The 27,219-nt window shown below is 32.0% G+C and overlaps 1 protein-coding gene across 1 annotated transcript in view; it reads right to left on the bottom strand.

Annotated features, from left to right (window-relative positions):
• Window positions 1-26,903, bottom strand: part of LOC141300290 (DNA repair-scaffolding protein-like) — an 81,302-nt gene extending 54,399 nt beyond the window's left edge. The window contains exons 1-5 of the mRNA XM_073830608.1: window positions 26,900-26,903; window positions 24,642-24,745; window positions 14,161-14,381; window positions 10,906-11,000; window positions 6,437-6,614 (exon numbers count right to left, since the gene is read on the bottom strand). Coding sequence (XP_073686709.1) covers window positions 6,437-6,614; window positions 10,906-11,000; window positions 14,161-14,381; window positions 24,642-24,745; window positions 26,900-26,903 — 602 coding nt within the window. The remainder of the gene's footprint in view (window positions 1-6,436; window positions 6,615-10,905; window positions 11,001-14,160; window positions 14,382-24,641; window positions 24,746-26,899) is intronic.
• Between the last annotated feature and the right edge of the window lie 316 nt (window positions 26,904-27,219).

Genomic DNA, 27,219 nt, shown 5'->3' with positions numbered 1-27,219 from the left:
AACGGAAGAGGCAATGCTGTTTGATATTAAATATTTTGTTTCACTGTAATGTTGTACATTCCCTGAACTACGTTTTTGCAGCTATTAAAGTCCCCCTGAAATCAAAATTAAAGTTTTTTTGGCTTTTAGTATGAATATACTAGCCTTAAGATTACCTATAAGCTAGTGTGATATGGGCATTCAAAACTTAGTCTCGTCACTTCCGCCAATATGAATAAATGATTTTGTTGATATCGTGCACTTTGGTTTCTCATCAAACGTTCTGTCCAATCAAATGCTCTCTAGAGTCCGTAGTGTCCCGCCCCCTACACAGAGACGCAATAACCCGGAGAAGATCATATGCGCTCATATGTGCGATCGGCATGTATTAAACTACACAGCCTCAGCATGATTATGATCACTATTTTGTTTTAGCAAGAGTTTCATATTGAATCTGTGGCGTAATTTATTAGTCTGTGGCTGTCATAAGCTTCCAAATGCGGCTTTACGAGCTCAACGCTCTGGCCCGAGCAGATATAAATGGAACGCTATTGGCTATTCAAAATAAGTGGGCGGGGCTGGGCGATATGTTTTTGTTTCAGTTAAAAGTACGTCACCACATAGAATAACGCTGCGTGTTTCAAGGCACTTCAGTGGACCTTTAATATGTTTAAATGAAAACGAAAAGAGGCAGAGGTGGTTGATATCATATTTCGTCTTATTGTAAATCTATACAGTGAAGCAGTGAAGATAACCGGAGTAGAAAAGGCGAGCTGACTGACGTTGTCAAGTACACTGCTGTTCCAATTTGCAGAATTACAGGACTTGCATCCTCACGTCCTCAGGAGTACTCCCAAGTCAAACTTCCAAGTCCGAACTACGAAGGACGCAAGTCCGAACTTTGCGTAACTTGGTATTGAGAAACGGCCACTGATTCACCACAAACTACCACACAAGATACAGAGAGATGTGTGTCAATGCTGTGCAACACCACTGCCCTACAAAGCAAAAAGGCAGTAACTACGCCGAGAGCAGAACTGAGAAAAATGACTTTAAAGTTATCCTGTCAACCAGCCTGTTATCCAATGTTAAAACCGTCCCGTGAGGATGCCGCGAAATCACACACATTTGAGATAAGATATTTTGTCACATAACAAAGGATGCCTTGAATGTCATGAAAATGATAATAACTCATTTTTGACCAAAAATGCAGTTACTGCCTTTTTTGCTTTGTAGGGCAGACCAGCCATCTAGAAAATTCAGTAGCAATGAAGTTTTTTGCGCCAAAAAGGTCAAAACTTCAAATATTTCACAAATTACATGATATACATAAAACAATAAATATTTGTAAACAACCTGGTTGCTAATCATGCTATTAACCTCCAAGTCATGCTAATGACATGTTAATCATGCTAGAATCATGCTAGTAACTTGCTACTAATGCTAGCAAATTGATAGTAACTTGCTAGCAACTTGGTAATCATGCTAAAACGTGCTAACAACTTGTTAATCATGCTATAAACATGCTATAAACAAGCTAATGACATGTTAATCATGCTAGCAACACGGTAATCATGCTAGCAACTTGCTAATCATGCTATAAACATGCTAGCAACTTGGTAATCATGCTAGAATCATGCTAGCAACTTGCTAAAAATGTGCTAGCAACTTGGTAATCATGCTAACAACTTGCTAACCAGGCTATAAACATGCTAGCAACTTAGTAATCATGAGAGCATCACGTTAACAACTTGCTAATCATGCTAAAAATGTGTTAGCAAATTGGTAATCATGCTAGCATCATGCTAGCATGATTACCAAGTTGCTAGCATGATGCTAGCATGATTACCAATTTGCTAACACATTTTTAACTTGCTAATCATGCTAAAAATATGCTAACAACTAGGTAGTAATGCTAGCAACTTGCTAGTCATGCTACAATCATGCTAGCAACTTGTTAATCATGCTATAAACATGCTAAGAACATTGTAACAACTTGCGAATCATGCTGAAACATGCTAACAACATGGTAATCATGATAGAAACATACTATCAACTTGTTAATTATGTTAGAAACATGCTAGCGACATGCTAATCATGCTAGCAACTTGCTAATAATGCTATAAACATGCTAGAAACATGCTAACAACTTGTGAATCATGCTAGAAACATGCTAATAACATGTTAATCATGATATAAACATGCTAACAACTTGCTAATCATGATAGAAACATACTAGCAACTTGCTAATTATGTTAGAAACATGATAGCAACATGCTGATCATGCTAGCAGCATTCTAATCATGCTAACAACTTGCTAATCATGATAGAAACATACTAGCAACTTATTATGTTAAAAATGTGCTAGCAACTTGATAATCACGTTAAAATCATGCTAACAACTTGCTAATCATGCTAGGAACATGTTAACAACTTGTGAATCATGTTAGAATCATGTTAACAACATGCTAATCATGCTAGACACATGCTAACAACTTGTTAGTCATGCTAGAAACGTGCTAGCAACATGCTAATCATGCTAAAAACATGCTAGCAACTTGCTAATCATGTTAAAAACATGCTAGCAACTTGCTAATCATGTTAAAAACGTGCTAGCAACTTGATAATCATGTTAAAATCATGCTAACAACTTGCTAATCATGCTAGGAACATGTTAACAACTTGTGAATCATGTTAGAATCATGTTAACAACATGTTAATCATGCTAGACACATGCTAACAACTTGTTAGTCATGCTAGAAACGTGCTAGCAACATGCTAATCATGCTAAAAACATGCGAGCAAATTGCTAATCATGCTAGAAACATGCTAGGTACTTGCTAATCATGCTAGAACCATGCTAGCAACTTGGTAATCATGGTAGCAACATGATAGTAAATTGCTAATCATGCTAAAAAAATCTATCTATCTATCTATCTATCTATCTATCTATCTATCTATCAAACATTAAACTTTTAAAACTACTTTAAACTTCAACCTATTTCAGACTGAAAACCCTAAACTTAAACTTTTAAAACTTTTAAAACTTCATTAACTTTTTTAAACTGTTCAATCTTTTCAAAATTCCGCTCATTGTTTGTTCATGTTAGTTCACGGTGCATTAACTAATGTTAACAAAAAACTTGTGATTTTAATAATGCATTAGTAAATGTTGATTCTAAGTTCTAATGTAGTTAACTAATGAACCTTATTATACAGCAGGGCTCTGCAGTGCAACCATTTCAGTCGCATCTGCGTCTGAAAACTAATGCGTGTGACAATGAAAAAATATTAAGGAGCACCAGTGCAACTGACCCACTTATCATATTTGTGTTTGCGCTGAGGGGAGCTTCAAAGGTTTCAACGTGTTTTTTCAATGTTAAGTAATGTATCACAGACATATCTTTTCATAAAGGGACAAATCCCTTCATAAAACAAAATGTAGAGAGAGTGTAAATAAAATATTCATTGTGCAGCTTCGTTGATTATAATAGAACTTAGTAGATCACGATGAACTAAGAAGAGACAGCTTTTAATGATTTTAAGGGAGTTTGTAAATGAGATATTGATTCAATACAACAGTTAAATAAACAATAAGTTAATAATAAGTGACTTACATTGTCTGACTATAACACTATTGCCTGATTTTGCTCTATTTCCTCGTCAAAAATGGTCTGAAACAAGTCACAACTGATGCGCATCTCCATTCAAACACAGTGGTACGTTTAAGTGCTCTTAAAAAAAAAAAGTAAGCGTACAGACCTGTACAGTGTCACCAAAAATCTAATATTACTAGAATATAAACATGAAATAATATGTGAAACAATAGGGCATTTTTAGACAAAAAAATTACATACAGTATATGCTTTTGTTGAGTATCATATTTAATGCAACAGGGTTTTATGGCTCATATAGTATGATAGAAGAGGATATAGAGCTCATACTCAAGGGAAAAAAAGTTCAATTTTGTTCATAGCCACAAAATGAGCAAAAACATGCAATTTGGTGTAGTTGCTGATGTTTATATGGCCAAAAAGAAAAATGAAATTCTCATAGGTTATAATTTTAAACAACCGTATACCAGACTACTTACATAAAATGGATTTAAATATTAGTTGTCAGTCTGTATCTCTAAATAATGTTTTGGTAAGATTATATTTAAATGCTTAGTTTTATGACCAAACCTCTGCGGTTTTTATTGTGGGGGGCAAAACATATAATGCAATGCAATACAATGATGATGGACAAATATAACACTGCACTAAAGCCTGATGCATCATTTTTTAACTTTTCCATTAAAAAAAGGAAATATGTGGATAAGCACGTCAACCTAAGCTGCTTTAGTCTAATAAGAATTAGACTATAAAGTGTTACTTTTTAAAATATAAACAATCAGATTTAAGCTTTTAAAGGGTTAGCTCAGCCAAATAATTAAATTCTGTCATTAATTACTCACTCTCATGTCGTTCCAAACCTGTAAAAACACAAATTAAGACATTTTTAATAAAACCCAAGAGCTTTGTGACACATTCAAGGCCCAGAAAGGTAGTAAGGATCATTAAAATAGTCCATGTGACATCAGTGGTTCAACTGTAATGTTATAAATCTACAAGAATAGTTTGTGTGCAAAGAAAACAAAAATAACAACTTTATTCAACAATTTTTCAAAATGCATGTGGTGCTGCAGAGTAAAACGCTCATCTCTCTTAGTTCATCATCTGTATATTCTTGCTAGGCACAAAATATTTTAGTTTAGTTTTTAGTTTTATGTACAGCGTGCTTTTTCTTCTGCTTGTAAACATGCATTGTGGTACTCTTGTGAACACGCATCGAAGACTTGTTGAATAAAGTCAAATTGTTGAATAAAGTCATTTTTTGTTTTCTTAGCACAAAAAGTATTCTCGTAGCTTCAAAAAATTAAGGTTGAATCACTGATGTCACAAGGACTACTTTAACACTGTACTTACCACCTTTCTGGATCTTGAACGTGTCAGTTGCGTTGGTGTCTATGCAGGGTCAGAAAGCCCCTGGATTTCATCAAAAATATTATAATTAATGTTCCCAGGCCCAGAAACATAATAAGGACATTGTTGAAATAGTCCATGTGACATCAGTGGTTCATCCATAGTTTTACAAAGCTATGAAAATACTTTGTGTGCACATAGAAAACAAAAATCACAGATTTATTCCACCATTATCAAGAGTCCCACAATGTATTTTTGTTTTCTTTGCGCAAAAAAAAAAAAAGTAAAAATGCATGGTGGGACTCTCAATAATAAGTGACTTGGAGGAGCAGAATTGTTGAATAAATTTGTGATTTTAGTTTTCTTGAAAAGCTATTCTTGTAGCTTTTATCAGAATATTACGGTGTCATAGGACTATTTTACCGATTGTCCTTACTATGTTTCTGGGCTAAATGTGTCAGTTGTGTTGCTGTCTATGCAGGGCCAGAAAGCTTTTGGATTTAATCAAAAATAATTTAATTTGTGTTCTGAAGATAACCAAAGGTCCTACAAGTTTGGAACGACATGAGGGTGAGTGATTAATGACAGAATTTTCATTTTTGGGTGAACTAAGCCTTACAGTAGGCTTTATAGGTTTAATAAAACCATATTTATTGAAATCTGAGTAATTATAAAAACTAATCTAATTTAACTAGAACTTGCAAGTGGTTGTGAGTAGTTGCTAGGGTATTCACTGCAAAAAATGCTTTTCTTACTTAGATTTTTTGTCTTGTTTCCAGCCAAAATATCTAAAAATTCTTGAATCAGGAAGGATTTTCTAGACAAGTAAAAATTATTGTCTTGTTTTTAGTAAAAACAAGTCAAAATTAAGTGAGTTTTTGCTTAAAACAAGCAAAATAATCTGCCAATGGGGTAAGAAAAAAAAATCTTATTTCAAGCAGACAACAAGATTATTTTTCTTACCCCATTGGCAGATTATTTTGCTTGTTTCAAGCAAAAACTCACCTAATTTTGACTTGTTTTTACTAAAAACAAGACAATAATTTTTACTTGTCTAGAAAATCCTTCCTGATTCAAGAATTTTTAGATATTTTGGCTGGAAACAAGACAAAGAATCTAAGTAAGAAAAGCATTTTTTGCAGTGTTCTGAAATATTCTGTAAATGTAGTCCAATCACAAGTAAATGTAAACTATACTCCTTTCCTCAGCAATCCACACAGTTAGAGGCATCACAAATGCCTGTAATACAAGCAAATTTTAATAGTGAGGGTTAAAGATTTGTTCAAACGTGAGCCAGCACTATTAATGCCGTAAAATACTTTTAAAAATAAATGTTTTTAAAGGATTTTCAAAATCAAGGGTATTATGTCTGTAGTCAAGAAATTGCCAAAGATTGTTTGAACGAAAAAAAGCACTGTATCATTAGAGATAATAAAAAAAAACTCTATTCGTGATTTTTTACAGTAAAGCGACTCTACAGAAAGGACTCTTACCATGGTGGGTAGATGTGGACAATGTCTCCGGGTGCAGGCTGTAACTGGGCAGCCGTGTCCTTGCTGAAAAGAGCCACACACGTTTCTCCCTCCAACAGCCTGTGACACACAGCAGCCTGCATGCCACATTCTTCCTGAACTCCCAGAATCCTCAGCATCAGGACGTCTGGCCTGTCAGCTTGGGTCAAAAAACAAATAATAATAATATTGCCCATAGAAAGCACATTAAATGCAAGTACAGTGTCTACTTTTAAGGTTTCAAATCAGTTTTTGGAGAATAAAATGTCAAAGTTTGGTTGAATTAATGTTACACTGTCATTCAGTGTAATACAATATTTATGCAAAAATTCAAACAACATGCTTATTCTGACTTGTGCATATTAAAATATAATATAAATGAATAAGGGAGCATATTAAATTTTATTATGTTTTAAATGAGCAAAAAATTCTTACTGACAAATTGGCAAAATCTAGGATAGTGGCAAATTTTACAAATGTAGAATTACAAGTAATTAGTATTTAGGGTGAGAGTAATTTTCTTTTAATATGTAATAAATTGATTTTTGTTGTAAACATGCCGGACAAAACTGTTACACTGTAGGACATTTTAGTGGGTGTCTTCTGTAAATTAGGGAAAAATGTATGATATTTATTTTTTGCTCAGAAAAACAAAAACAAAAATGCAATAAAATGAAATGAAACAGATTTTTTATTTTTTTTTGGAAAACGCAACAATTTAAAGCAGTATTACACTTGTTGTTTTTATGCTTAAACCCTTTTACATCTTTGACTCATATACAGTGCCCTCCACTAATATTGGCACCCTGCATTGTTTATCCTTTAGATCTTTAATTCGAAAAATTCACAAAATTCGAACCTTTCATTGAAGTAAAACAATGGAAACTGGGGGGGGAAATCTCATTATGAAATAAATGTTTTTCTCTAGTTCACGATTGCCACAATTATTGGCACCCCTAGAAATTAAAAAAGCAGTAACCTCTATATTTCCATTCCCATTAATATTACAATTTTAGCACACCAGGGTGGCTAGGAGTATAAAATTGTCCAGCCATGACTTTCTGTTCCACAGGATTATAAATATGAGGAACACAATGCCAAATTCTGTTAACCATCCATCAAAAGGAGTAAAACCAAAGAATGTAGTGCTGATGTGCAGAACAAGCTTGTTGAGCTTCACAAAATAGAGAGTGGTTGTAAGAAAAGAGCTAACGCATTGAAAATCCCCATTTCCAACAGGGTTATAATTAAGACGTTCCAATCAACTAAAGACGTTACAAATCTGCCTGGAAGAGGACATGTGTCTATATCATCCTAATACACAGTGAGGAGGAGACTTTGATGGGCCAAAGACTCTCCAAGGATCACAGCTGGAGAAACTAAAAAAATTAGCTTTTTGGCAACTAACCCATTAGATGAGTTTGGTGCAAACAGGGATAAAAAGTATGCCCACGGTTAAAAAATACTGCTGGGTCTTTAATGTTGTGGGGCTATTTTTCTGCCGGAGGTCCTGGACATCTTATTCTGATACATGGCATCATAGTTTCTTTAAAATACCAATGGATAAAAAATCTAAACCTGACTGCCTCTGTTAGAAATCTTATTTGGGCTGTGGTTGGATCTTCCATCAGGTGAATGATCCAAAACAAACATCAAAATCAACACAGAAATGTGTCACTGAGCACAGAATGAAGCTTGTGCCATGGCCATCCCAGTTCCCTGACCTGAACCCTGTAGAAACTGAAGAGAAGAAGCACCAACATGAAGCTGGGAATCTGACGGATCTGGAGAGATTCTGTATGAAGGAATGGTCTTTGATCTCTGGTCAGGTGTTCTCCAAACTCATTAGACATTGTTAGAGAAAACTCAGAGCTGTTATTTTGGGAAAAGGATGTTGAAATAATTGGGTGCCAATAATTGTGGCCAACCTGAACTAGAGAAAAACATTTCATAATGAGATTTACCCCCAGTTTCCATTGTTTTACTTCAATGAAAGGTTAGAATTTTGTGAATTTTTTGAATGAAAGAGCCAAAGGATAAACAATGCAGATATATTTTCACAGCCACCTTTGCTCAGGCACCAAGGGTGCCAATATAAGTGGAGGGCACTGTATATATACACACACACATATGAAACAATCTATACATACAATTTCAAGGAAAAAGTTTCTCTTAATGACAGAAAATTCTGTCATTAATTACTCACCCTCAAGCCGTTCCAAACCTGTAAGACCTTCGTTCATCTTCGGAACACAAATTAAGATATTTCTGATGAAATCCGAGATCACATACATGGACTATTTTAACGATTGTCCTTACTACGTTTGTGGGCCTGGGAACATTTCAGTTACATTGCTGTCTATGCAGGGTCAGAAAGCTATTGGATTTCATCAAAAATATCTTAATTTGCGCTCTGAAGATGAAGGTTTTACGGGTTTGGAACGACGTGAGGGTAAGGAATTAATGACAGAATTTTCATTTTGGGGTGAACTATTGTCTATTCCTAATACTAGCTCTCTACTTACATTAGGAACAAATGTTCTGAATCAAGCTTAATTTTAAATATGATTTACTGAACAACTTTTAATAAAGTAGCATGGACAACTAGCCTGGAAATAAGCTTTAAATTTGATCAAATGACCAGCTCTGAAAGACGGTTTTATTCTCAAAGTCTTTTGCAAAACAGCACAGATACAATACAGGCCCAGTAAATGAATAACAGCAGCAGGATATTTTGGGTTATGCAGTGAAAACTCAACCCTGGCGCTGCTTCAAGTTTTTCATTTCAGTCAGTTCTGAGGAAATGAAACAAAATCCAGCACTCTGCCGGGATATATTCCCATGCTGACTGTTCAAGGAATAGTTGGCCCCCTCGATTGGACACATGAACACAATTGACTCAGCTGAAATCATGGCGAGCACGGCCAAAACTTCAGAGCAGAGTGATGTGTAATGGAAATTTTGGCGAAAAATTTAAAGCAGTGAGAGAAAAAGGCTACGCTTACTCCATGCAATCGCATGCAAAACAAAAACACAAGGAACACTTGCTTTTTTTTGGAAGGAAATGCTACTAAACAGCTATGCATGACTATGAAAAAGAAAGGAACAAGCTGTTAAATGCACACACTGACATCTGATTTACCAGCCATGAGAACACCTAATAAGTTGCGCATAAAAAACAGACAGAAATAAATCTTGCAACGAGCGAGAAGTGAGTGGGAGATGCGTTCTTTAGGCTGTGGAATTTTCTAAGGAATTATGCCAGTTGCAAAGCCGTCTATAAAGCATGTCCAGTCATCCTAAATCATTTTTCCACATGCAATCGTGAATGAAAACTAAAAAAGTTGCTTGAGAACTAATTCAGAGCACAAGAATGCAATGAATCAGATGTGGAAAGACAGACAATGAAAACTAAAATATTTTTAAACCAATATAACTAATATTTTAAATATGATAATATTTATTTAAAACTTTTCAGCAGCATTATTTCAGAATCATTAATAAACCATTAGTTTCCGTTAAAAAAATAATAATTTTTAGTTTTTATTATAATTTTGTTGTGCTTTTGTCACTTTTATTATTATTATTATTATTATTATTTATGAATTAATTCATTTATTTAAACTGATGTCTATATAGTTTTAAGCTTTAGTTTATTTAGTGTTAGTTATTTTAGTACTTCAAAAATGAGACATTTTGGCTTTGCAACTACAGAATCTGAAATAATTTTTTTTTTTAATCTTATATTTTATTTCAGTTAATCTTTATTTTGTTTTAAGTAATTAAGATTTTGTTTACCCAATAATAATAATAATAATAATAACAAACCTGCTTTGTTCGTCAGTGCATCACACAAATTTAATTTCTTCATATCACTTTACGTTTTCTCTTGAATTTCCACCGTCAACTGAAACATTAGCTTCTTTAAACCTCCACACAAACATACCTACACACGCTGAAGCCCCCTAGTAGGGCACTGTTTAAAAAGAAATCCGTTATACCATGGAAAATGAAAGCGTAAGGTGTGTGACTGTGTCTGCAGTGTGTTTGTGTCTGTGGTTTCCTGTCGCTTTAGCTGTGAGACAATTACGTCCTATTGTCACCTGAATCACCTGAAACAATCGTGCTTTCACAGCCTCCTACTCCTCCAACTGTACACAGCGAGATCTCATCGCTGGAATATTCGACACATTTCATGAAGCATGACAAGCAGTTATGGAAATATAAAAACTGCGGGCTGGTGGTTAAATTGTTTCTTGGCGCATTCCTTGGGCAAGATCTGACATTGGCAGTATTTGAATAAAAAGACGTCAGTTTTTAATTGTGAATGCACTTCTGATAATATTTTCATTAGTGGTCAGGAAGAGAGAACTAACCACTAATGATCTGACATTCAGGCCGTAATTGAGTCTTCAAATAAACAGACATGATTTAGATTGAATGTGTCGTACCAGCTGATGTAGTTGAGTTGCACTGATGTCTCCAGAAGCTGATGGCTGATCTTTGCCTGCTGTGGAGTCGGTTCAGCCTTTCAGCAAGACCTCCTCTATAAAGAGAGATCACACGGATTCAGTCCAACAGAATCAACTGAAAGAATCATTCTAAAGCGAATCACTTAGAATCAAATATATTAATTCAAAATTAAATCATATTAAATATCAAACACACAGTCAGACATTCAGAACCACACATGATCACAATCAGAATAAACTTATTGAATCATTCACACAGAATCAACCATATAGAATCAAACACACATTCTGAATCAGAGTCAAACCTATTAATTCAGTTACCCAATAATCACAATGCAGCAATGACATAAAAGCAATAAAGAATAAATGAGAATAATTTCCAAAATAGAATTAAATAAGTAATCTTACTGAATCAGATTCAATCAGTAAATCAAAATTAACCATATAGAATGAGAGAGAGAATCAACCAGAATCAGTCAGTCAGAGAGTCAGTTCCATGGAATCAATAACCGTATCAAATATTGAATCTGACTGAATCAGACAGAATCAATCACATAGAATGAGAGTGAGAATCATCTAGAATCAGTCTCACGGAATCAGTTTCATCAAGAGAATCAATTTGAATCAACTGCACAGAATCAAAAACGGAGTCAGTTTCATGGAATCAATCCCCCCCAAAAAAATCAATGATAAAGAAAAAATTAGAATATTACTTTCTATAGAATTAAATAATGAATCTGGCTGAATCAGCTAGAAGCAATCACACAGAATGAGACTAAACTAGAATCGATCTCATTAAATCAGTTTCATGAAGAGAATCTATTTGAATCGACTGCACAGATTCAAAAAAAGAGTTCTGTGGAATCAATCACTGTATCAAATAATGAATCTGACTGAATCAGACAAAATCAATCAAAGAATAAGAGAGAGAATCAATAGAATCAGTCTCAATGAATCAGTTTCGTGAAGAGAATCAATTTGAATCAACTGCACAGAATCAAAAACAGAGTCAGTTTCATGGAATCAATCCCCAAAAAAAATCAATGATAAAGAAAAAATGAGAATATTACTTTCTATAGAATTAAATAATGAATCTGACTGAATCAAAGACATAAAGTCAGTTCCATGGAATCAGACACTGTATCAAATTATGAATCTGACTGAATCAGACAGAATCAATCACACAGAACAGGGATCATCAAATCTGGACCTTGAGATCCATTTTCCTGCAGAGTTTAGCTCTTACCCTAATCAAACATACCTGAGCATGCTAATCAAGGTCTTCAGGATCATTAGAGAATAACAGGTAGGTGAGTATGATCAGGGTTGGAGCTAAACTCTGCAGCGCATTGGACCTCCAGGGTAAGATTTGGGGAACCCTGACATAGGATGAGAGAGAGAATCAACTAGAATCAGTCTCACAGAATCAGTTTCATGAAGAGAATCAATTTGAATCAACTGCACAGAATCAAAAACTGAAAGTCAGTTCCATGGAATCAGTCACTGTATCAAATAATGAATCTGACTGAATCAGACAGAATTAATCACATAGAATGAGAGAGAGAATCAACTAGAATCAGTCTCATGAAGAGAATCAATTTGAATCAACTGCACAGAATCAAGGACAGTCAGTTGCATGGAATCAATCATAGAGAATCAGTTGAATCAGTCATATGGAATCAGTCCCACATGATCACTCATATAGAATCAATAATTTGACATTCAAAAATCACACATGATCACAATCAGAATCAAACCTGCTAAATCAAGTCAGTGAAAATTTAAAAAAATCTGTGACTGATTTAAAATGATTTAAAAAAATCCTGATTCCTGAATCAGTTACAAAGAATCTAACCAATAGATTCAGTTACAAGAAATCAAGCCCACAGAATATTTATATATGCATTCAATCCCAAGAAATCACATAAAACCACAAAGAATGAATCACATATAATCAATTACATGGGATCAATCATGCAGAATCCTTTGTACAGAATCAGTTAAACTGAATCTTAAAGAATGAATCCAATGGATTCAATTTGACTAAATCCCCCAGAATAAATGAGAGAATCAGTCCCATGGCCTCAATAAGAATAAATCACATAGAATCAGTCAAAGAGAATCAATTAGATTCAATCTCATGAAATCAGTGGTAAAGAATAAATTAAAAACCATCCTATAGAAGTAAGCATAGAGAATGAATCTGTTTGAATCAACAAGATTTAAGCCATAGACAATCAATTAGAACCAATGTCACTGAATCCATTCCATAGAATCAATATCATAGAATTAAATAACTATTCACTATAATCTATAGTCACTGCACACCGAAAACGAACCCATAATTAGCAAAACTTTTTTTATTCAATAAAACCTAAATTCAATAAGCTTAAATTTGTTACTGGCTTGTTAGCTGCAGTACATTCTTCGCATTATTAGAGCCGCTTTAGTCCACTTGCACTTATTAACTGTTATTTGCTTTATTTATGTTTATGATGCGCATATCTGGGTTTGTTTTTTACGAGTGTGTGGTAGTTTTTACGTTATGTGTGTAGTCATATAAAAGCATAATAAAAAGCCACATCAACAGACACATAGGCAAGGGGGCTACTTCTCCTGCGCTTGCCTGCAGAAGGGACTGAGGGTCAGCAGGAGGAGCGGTGGACGAACAAGAGCCAAAAAGAGACACAGCTCCCCCGTGAGGGAACAAACTCGACACGTTTGCCTCTCCCATTCACAAAATCTGACAAACGACTCATTTATGGTAAAAACACCATGGGCTGGGCTCTTTGATGTTGAGTAGAAAGCATCTGCTGAGTAATATCTGACAAAAGAGCCTTATTCTGGTTCTTGTAAGCATAGGAGGAAATACTTTGGTAAATTAAATAAGGTGACAAAAAAATGAGCAAAGGAAGCCGCTCCTTGATAGCCAATCAAAAACCAAGCTGACCAGGTTTTTTACGGTAAGGGTGTGGATGTATTATTAAACCTTCACCTAGACTTTGAACCCTTTTGTATTCTGTGTTTACACTGATATGAAACTTTGAGTGAACCTGACGTCAAACTGTGAAAAAAAAAACTAAACAGTAAGAATAAATAACAGTGTGAAGGATTACTGTCAGTTAAGATGATAAATCCTAATCATAAAGCCAGTCACTGAACTCATAAATTGAGTTCATCTTGCACAGGGTTGCACTGAAATGAAGATTAAGATCCAAGCGTCATAGATCATACCTTTCAAACCTCCTCCTCTTTTTACTAGAGTCCTCTGGGGTCTTGATGCTCTTGGGGGTTTGTTTCTGAGGTGTCTGAAGAATGGCCTGAGCGGATCGGACCCACTCGCTGACCGACTGCCTGCTGGTCTCAGCTGCGTCCAGAAGGGAAGAGTCTGCTCTGCTTTCTTCTGGATCTTCATCGTTATCGTCGTAAGAGTAGTCTGAAATCTCGGCTGGTGACTAAAAAGGAGAAGAGAGTTTTATATTTAAGTCATTTGATATGTTTTTATTCACAGCAGTGTTGTTATTGCTACATAAAACTATTAAAAATAATTTGAATTGAAAATCAAGCTGAAATAAGAAATATTACATAAAAAACTTATACAAATACAAATAAATTAAAAGCAAAACATTTTATATTATAAAAAATAAAAACGACAAAAGTATAGAAAAAATTTAGACAAATTAAAATGACAACTGGAAATATAAAAATAAAAGCTAGTTAAAAATATCAAACTCTAAATAAGGTTAAAAAAAGCATATAAATATTACTTAAGGAACATCATATGCAATAAAAAATATAATTTATGCAATATATTAAATATAAATATTAAATGAAAAACTAAACTTGAATAGAAAGAAAAGAAAATAATAGAAATAGAAATGCTGTCTTGGCAACCACATTCAATAAAATTAGTTTAAGTATTAAAATACCTAAAAATAAATCTAAAATAAAAATAAACCTAATATTAAACAATAAAAACAGAAAATAAAATAATAGAAATGCTGACTTGGCAACCAACTTAAATAAAAAAGCCAGTTCAAAATATCAATAAACACTATAATATAGTACATGAACAGTAATTAAATGTAAAAATTAATATAAAAATATAAAAAAATTAAATAAGACAATAAAATAATAGAAATACAAATACTGACTTGGCAACCAACTTAAAATAAGCTAAAGTACTACAATGACTAAAGCTAAATCTGAAAATAAATAATTAAACAAGAAAAATATGGGAAAAATACAAAACTTTAAACCAAAAATGGAAATTGGAAATATAAAAATAACAGTAAACACTATAATATAGCAAAAACAATTGCATATAAATATTATTTAATAAGGAACATCATATACAATGAAAGAACACTTTAAGACATCTATTTGTTTATTTATTTTTACTTATGCAATATATAAAATATTAATTTGAAATGGGAAAAATAAGAAAAAATAAAAATAATTTAAAAGCTAAATAAAATTATTTTTAAAATGACAAAATGCACAAGAACACAAAAAAAGTGAAAGTATAAAAAAAAGTGTCGTTCAAATTATTTTGGAGAGAGAGACAGTGAAACGTGACAAATAGTGGTATAATACATGCAGATTCGAACCTGCAACATCCACATGAGCATCAAGGCTCAAGGTCAAATACTATCTGAAAACCTGCAGCCTCTAGGTCGAGGTCTGCCTCATAAAGATCTTCCTCAATGTCTCAAAGTTGGACTATAAAATGAACATTAGAAGTGCAATACTGTATGACGTCAAAAACCTTGACATAATATTGAAGTCTTTCAAGAAAAACACTTTTAAGTGTTCGACCTTCACTACCCGTCTGCCTGGAAGCCAATAAATATAACAATTAATCTTATAGCTACTTTCTTCTCGAACTAAACGCACACAAAACTCTTGGAAAACTCTCAGTCCACAATTACACAAATTATGGGACCTGAATGACGCCTCCTGACAGGCTGCCGCCATGCTGTCAAAGTGGAATTACGCACTAAACAGGTGTTACAAAAATAAGGCAGCCTGTGTTTTCACCTTATTCACATGTCAACAGAGCCTTAAAAAATGAACAGAATCTTACAAAAGTCTTTACAGATGGCTGAGGGCCACCAAAGCAAAGCCAAAAACCTCAAGATCTATGATCCAGTACCTTGTACAACACGCTCATCATTCAAACTCACGTTTCACATGGATGCTAGAGAAGAAAATAAGTGAGAAGGGCAAAGGTGGGAAGCTAAAAAACAAGAACTCAATGACCTGCCATTAATTCTATCCTCCTGCACATATCGTAATTCCTAGGGGGCCTCGAAAGCACTATCTGAGGATCTGCCTATCCAGCACTGCATTAATTTCAACCTCTGCCCTCTGGAAAAGGCTTGGAATCAGTCTTCTAAAGTGCTGCCACTGAACTCTCAATCCACACGCAACTCCCACCCATGCTTCCCACATATGACACTTGCCTTTTAGTTACTAAATCGAAAAGCACTGGCTTTCTGAGTTGCATATTGTTGAACTTGTTAGTGGTGTTTGTTAAGGCAATAATCACTGTTAATACTGTTGCTCATACTTAGGGTTAAGGGTTTCTTTAAATAAATAATAAATAGGAGATAAAATAGGCGTAAAGAATACAATGTCACAGACCTACATTCGAAGAACAGAGAATATCTAGAAAAGAAAAATCACTTTATGGGGTTAAACCTTGCACTATACATATATCGCTAAAAATGCTTTATTTACTTGAAAAAAATAAAATATATAAATATATTACTTAAAAATAATAATACGTTGTACAAGTTTTCAACTTAAACTTACCAACTTTAGAAAAAAAATCAAGCTGAATTTTATATAACTTTTTAAAATTGTATATACATTTTATATACTTTATTATACTTTATATAAGGTAAAAAGTAAATAATAAAAAAATACTAAATAAATACAAATAGTTTCAACTTAAATTACAATAAACCAACTTAAAAAAACAAGTTGAATTTTATGTAACTCTTTAAAAATGTATATACATTATATACTTTGTTATGCTTTAAATGACTTAAAAAGTAAATAATCAATTAATTAATAATAAAATGAATAAATATAAGTTGTTTCAATTTAAATGACATTAAACCAACTTAAAAGTTTATATAAATTTTACATTATTACTTTATATAACTTAAAAAGTAAATCAAAAATAAATAAATAATAAATTAATAAATTACTTAATAATAAAATAAATAAATATAAGTTGTTTCAACTTAAATGACATTAAGCAAACTTAAAAGTTTATATAAATTTTACATTATTACTTTATATAACTTAAAAAGTAAATCATAAATAAATTAATAATAAATTGATAAATTACATTAAACCAACTTTAAAAATTGTGTATACTTTATGCTTTATATAACTTAAAAAGTAAATAATAAACAAATGATTAAATACAGTAAATAAATTAAGTTGTTTCAACATAAACCAACTTTAAAAAAATAAGTTGGATGTTATAACTTTAAAATTAGATATACATTTTATATACTTGATTACACTTCATATAACCTAAAAAGTAAATATTAAATAGATAAATGTTGTTACAACTTAAATTACATTAAACCAACTTTTTTTAAAATCTACTTGAATTTAATATAACTTAAAACATTTATATACTTCATTAAACAAATAAAATAAATAAATAAATACAAGTTGTTTTAACTTAAATTACATTAAACCAAATTTAAAAAATTAAGTTGAATTTATATAACTTTAGAAATGTACATAGATTTTATATACTTTATATAATTTAAAAAGTAAATAAATAAATAACAAAATAATAAATAAGTTGTTACAACTTAAATTACAATAAACCAACTTTTCTAAAAATCTATATGAATTTTACTCTAAAATTGTATATACATTTTATACAATTTATTATACTTTATATAACTTAAAATAATAATAATAAATAAAGGAATAAAATACAAGTTGTTTAAATTACATTACTTAAATTACATCAAACCAACTTAAAAAAAATAAGTTGAATTTTATAACTTTAAAAATGTATATAAATTGTATATACTTATACAACTTAAAATGTAAATAATAAATAAATAATAAATACAAGATGTTTCAACTTAAAATATACCAAGTTGATTTTTATGTAACTCTAAAAATGTATATACACTGTATATACTTTATTATACTTTATATAACTTAAAAAGTAAATATAATAAACAGATAATAAACAAACAAGTTGTTTCAACCTAAATGACATTAAACCAACTTACAAAATCAAGCTAATATAATCAAGTTTTATAATCTTTTACAATTTTCTATACTTTAATATACTTTACACAACTTAGAAAGTGCACTATATAGGGTCAGCTAAACGAATAACTGTAAATAACTAATTATTAAATGAAAATTAAGCAATAAATTAAGCACTAAAAGTGCATAACAGATGTAGAAAGACTTTTTTTGTATTATGGCACATTTGGATGTATTTAACTATAAACTATAATGAGGTAATATTATACATAGTCAATAAATATTTCAACGTCCAACTATTGTTATGTATGTCAACTATCTATATTATAATATATACAGTTCCTAAATATTTAAGTTTTATTTAATTTAGTCTTAATTTATAAATAATTTTCTAGGCCTACACTCTTAAAAATTAAGGTGCTTCACGATGCCATAGAAGAACATTTTTTGCCTAAATGGTTCAATAAAGAACCTTTAACATCTGAAGAACCTTTCTGTTACACAAAAGGTTCTTTGTGGCTAAAGAAGGTTCTTCAGATTATAAAAGGCAGGAAAGAAATGGTTCTTTAAAGAACCTTTGACTCAATGGTTCTTCTATGGCATCGCTTTGAAGAACCTTTCAAAGCACCTTTATTTTTAAGAGAGTATAAACGACAGCTTATTTACGAAAATTACAACTTTTTTGTAAGAAGTCCATTGGAACATTTGTATACAACTTAAAAAAGTAAATAATAAATAAATAAATAAATAAATACAAGATGTTTTAACTTAAAATAAGCCAACTTTTTTTAAAAATCAAGTTGATTTTTATGTAACTCTAAAAATGTATATTCATTGCATATACTTTATTATACTTTATATAACTTGAAAAGTAAATAATAAACAAGTACAAGTTGTTTCAACCTGAATTACATTAAACCAACTTACAAAACCAAGTTTATTTTTTTTATTTTTTTTAGATCATTTATATACTTTATTATACTTTATACAACTTAGAAAGTGCACTTTATAGAGCTAAAAGAGCATAACAGATGTAGAAAGACATTTTTTTTTGTATTATGGCACATTTGGATGTATTTAACTATAATGAGGTATACGTCCAACTATTGTTATGTATGTTAACTACCTATATTAACTATTGTTAGTCTTAATTTATAAATAATTTTCTAGGCCTATAAATGACTTTTATTTTTAAATTACAACTTTTTTGCACTCTTAAAAATTAAGGTGCTTCACGATGCCATAGAAGAACCTTTTTTTTTTTTTGTCTAAATGGTTCAATTAAGAACCTTTAAAATCTGAAGAACCTTTCTGTTACACAAAAAGTTTTTTGTGGCTAAAGAAGGTTCTTCAGATTATAAAAAGCAAGAAAGAAATGGTTCTTTAAAGAACCTTTGACTGAATGGTTCTTCCTGGAACCAAAAATGGTTCTTCTATGGCATCGCTGAACCTTTTAAAGCACCTTTATTTTTAAAAGTGTATGAAATAAGTCCATTGGAACATTTGTTTCAGACTGAAAACTGGAAAATCTGTATGTCACATACTAATCCAACAGTCATTACTGAGAAAATTAAAGAATCAATTCCAAATGTACCATGGGAAAATCTTGAAGGCAATCTGAGATGTGACGAGGGACATCCAGCCCTGACAAAGCACACACCCTCAAACAACAATAGAAAAAGAAAGACAGAAGATGCATTCCACAGATAAACCTGAAGATACGACCCGGGCCCGATGAAATATGATACGTGACTCATTTACCTGATGACAGGTCGTAAAAGACGGACATAAAGGGACCGGGAGGGGGTCATGTTTTTGTGTGTGCATGAGCATTTGTGGTTGCACTGTCACAAACTGGTTTTCTCGTGGAAAAAAAATCGTCTACCTTCTTATCATGTGGAGACACGAACGGCATTCCAGCCTGCCGAACAGCCTACACTCTTTTATTTGAATCAACTTGACCCTGCAGGGCAGCCTGCCAGCAAACAGCGCACTATGCGCGCTCTCTGTCTTTCTCTCTCTCCGCAGTACACTATGTTCCTGGCCCTGGCTCAAAAATGTGTTCACCCTGCACTGGCTCAAAATGAATGGAGGAGTACACAAACTTTTTGCTCTATCAAATCTATCTCACTCCCACTTTTTTTCTGGTCTAATCCAGACACGTCATATAGGGGCAGTTCCCAAACCAGCGGGAACAGGACGGATCCGCTGCGTTAACCGAGAGGGATGCCAGGCCGCAGAAAAGTGTGTCATCGCCAAGGACGCCCTAGTTTGGTTTGCAATTGGAGGAAAATGTAAGGAAAGGTAGAAATGCAGGTGTAATTTATTGAGAAATAAAGCAAAATGCAATGAACGTCTAGACGCGAGTCTGTTATTTTCCCCTCTTCCTGTAAATGGACACGAAGCATTTTTCCTGCGAAATCCGAGCGAGTAAACAATCCACTTTTTTTTTTAAACAAATGGTTTCAATCTTGAATCCAGGAAGGAGGGCTGATTTAAAAGACACTTTTAAAAGGAAGCATGGGAATAAGTGCTAAACATAGTCATCTGTTGATAGCTGACAGACGTTTCAGATGCAACAGAGATGTGCAGAGTGCTTCAAGACACCTTGGGAAAATGCTGAAATGACATTTTAAAGATGCTCTAGATTGGGTTTTGTTGACTTTTTTTAATAAAAATAAAACTGGTCTGTTCTGTTTCTGATCAGTGGGGGAAAACAATACTAAATGCACATAATTCTTCCCATATCTTGTTGTTGACGTCAAGGGCGCTCAATCAAACTCTGGTATTTTGGCACAAATTCATCTGCCACTTGGTTAAGCTAGACAAATTATATAGATGTCAACACGGATAGTTCAAAAACCATGAACAAATATACACGAGGTGATAGAAAATATTCCATAAATGAAAGAAAATTATTTAAAAATAAATGGTTTATTCATAAAAATAAACATGCACCAAACACAATGTGTTCTGTGTGATGAATTATTGGCTGTAGAGAATAATAGGTAACACTTTACCATAAGATGTCATTTGTTAACATTAGTTAATGTATTAACTAACATGAACAAACAATGAATAATACATTTATTACACTATTCGTTAATAATAGTTAATAAAATTACAGCCGTTAATTGTTAGTTCATGTTAGTTCACAGTGCATTAACTAAATATTGTATTTGAATTTTATATAACTCTATATAATTAAAATGTAAATAATAAAATAAGTTGTTTCAGCTTAAATTACAATAAACCAACTTAAAAAAAATCTAAAATGTTTTAAAAAGTATTGTTTATTGTATTGTTCACAGATTAACTATTTTTATATATCTCTTTAAAAATGTATATAAATTTATATATACTTTATTACATTTTATATATGTATGTACTATTATTATATATATGTATTATATATATGTACTTAAAAAGTAAATGCTAAATAAATAAATAAATAGATAATAAAATAATACACAAATATATAATGTTTTAACTTAAATTACAACTTTTTAATATTCAATTTTAATTGTATTGTAAATTAGGGTAAATTGTAAAAAATGTATTGTTCATTGTATTGTTCCTAAATTAACTAATGTTAACAAATGAACTGGATAAATATATACTTTTTTATACTTTATATAACCTAAAAAGTAAATGATAAATAAATACATAATAAAATACATAACTATAAGATGTTTCAACATTTCAAAATTTGAATTTTATATAACTCTTCAAAAAATGTCTATAAATTGAATATACTTTATTATACTTTATTTAACTTAAGGTAAATAGTTTTAGCTTAAATTGCAATAAACTAACATAAAAAAATTCGAAATGAATTTTATGTAGCTCTTTAAAAATGTATATAAATATTATATACTTTAATAAATAATAAAATAATAAATAAATTCAAGTTGTTTCAACTTACATTACAATAAACCAACTTTAAATCTAACTAAAAATGTATATAAACATGTATATAAAAATGTAGACAGATTAACTAATGTTAACACTTTATTGTAAAGTGATACCAATAATTTTTAAATAAATATTTAATATTATCTTGATTTTATAATTACAATTATTAATTCAACCTCAAGGTTACATTTGAAGGAGTTACTGTTTACTTCTGTTCTGTACAGCAATCAATTGTGGTACTGAGTTTGGCTGCAATAGTGCTTAAAGTGAAAGGAGAACCACTGATCTAGATTTCAAGGTTCCGTGACCTAATTCATGCTAAATGATTCAGAACCATTTCTGAAAAGTCTTCCACTTTTTTTTTTTTTCTTGATGACCCAAACATTTCCGATGACAAAGAAATCTGTATCTTCAGCTCTGGAGTGTTCTCAAATCATGAATTGGATCTGTGCCACATGACATGACCTGACTAAACTATGAGGAAAAGCTGAATGCTTCAGCAATGTGTGATATGATGCCTTTCAACTATTCAAACTATTAATGAGTCAAATCAAAGCTGTTTTTATGCAGCGCTGCATAATTCCTCTTCAACATGACCAATTTGTTTAGCACTGCCCTTCCAGGAAGCCGAAGCCACTATCTAGTCTGGACGTAATTACAGCCTATGACAGTAACTGTGAATTGTACCACTATGACAATAAGATGCATCATGCTGAATTATGATATGCACGGTCAAAGATCACATCATGATGTCATTGCTGAATACACAGATGTCATAAAATGTTAAAAACATCAGGATATTTGAAGCAGATCATTCTGAAATTGTTAAATCACACCCATGTCATTCCAAAACTGTGTGACTTTCATTTCGCAGAACACAATATATATTCTAAAGAATTCTGCAAATGCCTTTGTCCATAAAAATGAAAGCCAACAGGCTCCTGCGACGTTTTGGACGTCATTGACTTTTGTATTGTATGGACAAAAGCTGTTCCACAATTCCTATTAAAACCAGTCATAATGGTCCATTTTTTTAAAATTGAGATTTATACATCATCTGAAATAAGAAAAGCTGAATAAATAAGCTTTCCATTGATGTATGGTTTGCTATGATAGGAATCTGAGAATCTGGAATCTGAAAGTGCAAAAATCACAATATTGTGAAAATTGCCTTTAAAGTTGTCCAAATGAAGTTCTTAGCAATGCAGATCACTAATATAAAATTAAGACCACAAAACCAGTCTTAAGTAGCACAGGTATATTTATAGCAATAGCCAGAAATACATTGTATGGCTTAAAATTATCGATTTTTCTTTTATGCCAAAAATCACTAGGATATTAAGTAAAGATCTGTCAATTTTCTACTGTAAATATACTAAAACTTAATTTTTGATTAGTAATATGCATTGCATAACTATGCGTTGCATAGTAATATTGCATAGTATATATATATATATATATATATATATATATATATATATATATATATATATATATACACTATAATATAATAATAATAATAATGCATAACTATGCATATGCAAAACTTCATTTGGACAACTTTAAAGGCGATTTTCTCAATATTTAGATTTTTCTGCACCCTCAGATTTCCAAATAGTTGCATCTCGGGCCAAATATTGTCCTATCTTAACAGACCATACATCGATGGAAAGCTTGTTTATTCAGCTTTTTCAGATGATGTATAAATCTCAATTTCAGAAAATGGACACTTATGACTGGTTTGTGGTCCAGGGTCACATATTTACGGTCGGAAATGTACAAAATATCTTCATGGAACATGATCTTTACTTAATATCCTGATTGTTGGCATGATTTTGACCCATACAATGTATTTTTGGCTATTGCTACAAATATGCTTAAGACTGGTTTTGTGGTCCAGGGGTCACATATATTTCTAATCTAAATCTAGTTACTTCATTTTGCTTTATTTCAGTAATTAGCATGTCTAAGTCATCTCAGAAGAGACTTGTACTCCTCTCTGACATATAATATACAATTATAAGATGCAGATGCATAGTGGCAATTGCTAATGCATTGCTCTGTCACTTCTAATTTAAATTTAAACTTCAGAATTTTGCATTGGCAGAACCAGCATTATTTACCTTTAACACCTTTTTGAAATTTAAAACGGAAGTCATTACTTAATTTCATGCATCATGTGGAAAATAATATGACACCGCCGTTAAGCCAGATTTGTTTTTATATTCAGATGACTTGAGTGGCACTTGTACTCTACAAAATGTCAAATATTAATAAACAAATACTCAGAAAGGTACTCAGAACATATGCAGGCCAAAGGTCAGTCCTAAAAGGAGCAGGAACATTGAGAACCCTGATGAGAACTTAAGATGTCTTGTCTGAGGACCCATAGCGCCCCCTACTGATCAACAGTATACTATCTCACCTGATCGAATGTTTTCTCTTTTAATAACATTTGTTCTAAAACACGTTTTCCACTTTTAAAGTTAATATGAAAGCACTTGTAGAATGATTCTGCTAATGTAAAAATAAAATATACTTACTGCATCAGGATTTAGAAGGTCAATGTGTTCGATGTGATCTTTTGAAGCTGAATTGTCCTCCTCTACCTCACTGTCTGAATCAATAGAGGGCAGGTCATCTGTCTCTGAGGGCAAAAGCAGCAGGTTATCAGGATTAAATAACAAGCCAGTGCATATTTAACGAAGTTATGAACTTCTAGCATCGCAGCCAGAACAGATGGTTTTGATTGGACGAGAATATTTTTTTACATCATTCCACATTCCTGATCACACTTGCCAAGTAATAATTACACTACACATGTTGAGTAACATATACTTTAATGCTCTTTAACTGAGAAACAATGAAGAATATCATTGTAAGGGAATCAAAAAGATATATTCTTTACTACAACAATGTTCAATTCTGTTCAATTCAAAATTGTGACCCTGGACCACAAAACCAGTCATAAGGGTTTTTTTTTTTTTTAATTGAGATTAACACATCATACATAAGATTTATACATAAATTAGCTAGAATCTGAATGTGCAAAAAAAACTAAATATTGAGAAAAACGCCTTTAAAGTTGTCCAAATGAAGTTCTTAGCAATGCATATTACTAATCAAAAATTAGGTTTTGATATATTAACAGAAGGAAATTTATAAAATACCTTCATGGAACATGATCTTTACTTAATATCTTAATGATTTTTGGCATAAAAGAAAAATGTGTAATTTGGCCCATACAATGTACTGTATTTGTTGGCTATTGCTACAAATATCCCTGTGCTACTTATGACTGGTTTTGTAGTGTAGAGTCAATTATTATAATATGAAGCACCTGCATGATTAATTTTTTAGGATTTCATCCTATTTTACAATTCAGGTTTTTTTCCCCAAAAAATAGTTTTACTTATGGAAAAAACATATTTATGTTTAGAATATTACAGCTGAAATGTTACATTTAGAATTTTCATTTATTTAAAATAGTTTTTCACACATTCTTCACACACAAACATAATGTTTAAGGCAATTTTCAGTAATTCCACAGGAAGACTACAGTATGTATGTATGTATATTTTATATTTATATACAGTCATGGACAAAATTGTTGGCACCCTTGGTAAATATGGGCAAAGAAGGCTGTAAAAATAAATCTGCGTTGTTTCTGCTGTTGATCTTTAGTCAAAAAATCTGCAAAATTCAAACATTTCATTAAAAATAAAAAATAAATTAAGTGAGGGGAATATAATATTATGAAATAAACGGTTTTCTCTAATACACCCTGGCCATAATTATTGGCACCCTTGTATTCAAAACTTTCTGCATCTTCCATTTGCATGAAAAACAGCTCTGATTTTTTCCCCCTTCATGCCTGATGAGGTTTGAGAATATATGGCAAGTGATTTTAGACTATTCCTCCATACAGAATTTCTCCAGATCCTTCAAATGTTGGTGCTCACTCTTCCTCAGTTTATCCCACTCATTTTCCATAGGATTCAGGTCAGGGAATTGGGATGGTTATGGCAGAATCTTGATTTTGTGTTCAGTGACCAGTTTTTGTGTTGATTTTGATGTTGGTTTTGAATCAATGTGGTGATGGAAGATCTAACCATGACCCATTATAATATTTCTAACTGAGCAAGTCAGTTTTACCTTTTTTTATCTGTTGGTATTTGATATAAAACATGATGGCATGTATCTGAACAAGATGTCTAGGACCTTTGGTGTAAAATTAGGTCCACAAAAAAAGAACATCTGGTGATCTATTTAAATGTGGACATTAGGCACTTTTTTATCCCTGTGTGCACCAAACCTTTAATGTGTTCTAGCTCCAAAAAAGAAAATTCTCATTTCATATGGCAATAAAAGCCAGTCCTGGCTGAAGTTCCAGTATGATAAATTAATATGGTGCAGTTTGTTTTTGCATGAGAGCAGATGAATTGTTTCTTGAACAGCGTCTGAAATGACTTGTTGTGATGGAGGTGCAGTTTTCCTTTATTTTTTATATTTTTTTCTGACACTAAAATTCAACTGATTTCTGCAATTTTCCCATCTGTGATCTTTGAGGAGTATTTGGCCACTTAAATTGTTCTCTTTGCTGCACATTAAGACAATATTGACACACATCATGTTTCAAGCAGATTTTTAACATCTCCAGTCCATTAAAACTTCTTAATTATTTCCCTGATGTTGGAAATGAGAATATTTAATGTTTTAAGTATTTTCTTAAAGCCACTTTGTATTGTGTAAAGATCAACAATCTTTTGCTGTACATCAGAAGTATATTCTTTGGTTTTACCCATTGTGATGAATGATTAGGTTGTTTGGGGCTTTGTGTTACTAATATTTATTCATCTGTGCACCAAGACGTCATGACTGGACAACATCATGTTTCCAGTCACCTTGGTGTGCTAAGAAATTGGAAATTTCATGGAAATATATTTAGGAGATAATTTACTCATAAGAATTTCTAAAGATGCCAATAATTGTGGCCAGGGTGTATTTGAGAAAAACATTTTTTCATAAAGTTATATTCCACCTCACTTTAAATTGTTTAACTTTAATGAAATGTTTGAATTTTACAGAATTTTTGACTAAAAGAGCTAAAGGAGAAACAAT

Source organism: Garra rufa, chromosome 24, assembly GCF_049309525.1.
Source record: "Garra rufa chromosome 24, GarRuf1.0, whole genome shotgun sequence".
NCBI classification, from domain to species: Eukaryota; Metazoa; Chordata; class Actinopteri; order Cypriniformes; family Cyprinidae; genus Garra; species Garra rufa.
Note: the sequence above shows the minus strand (reverse complement) of the source record. Positions and strands in the feature narration are given on the sequence as shown.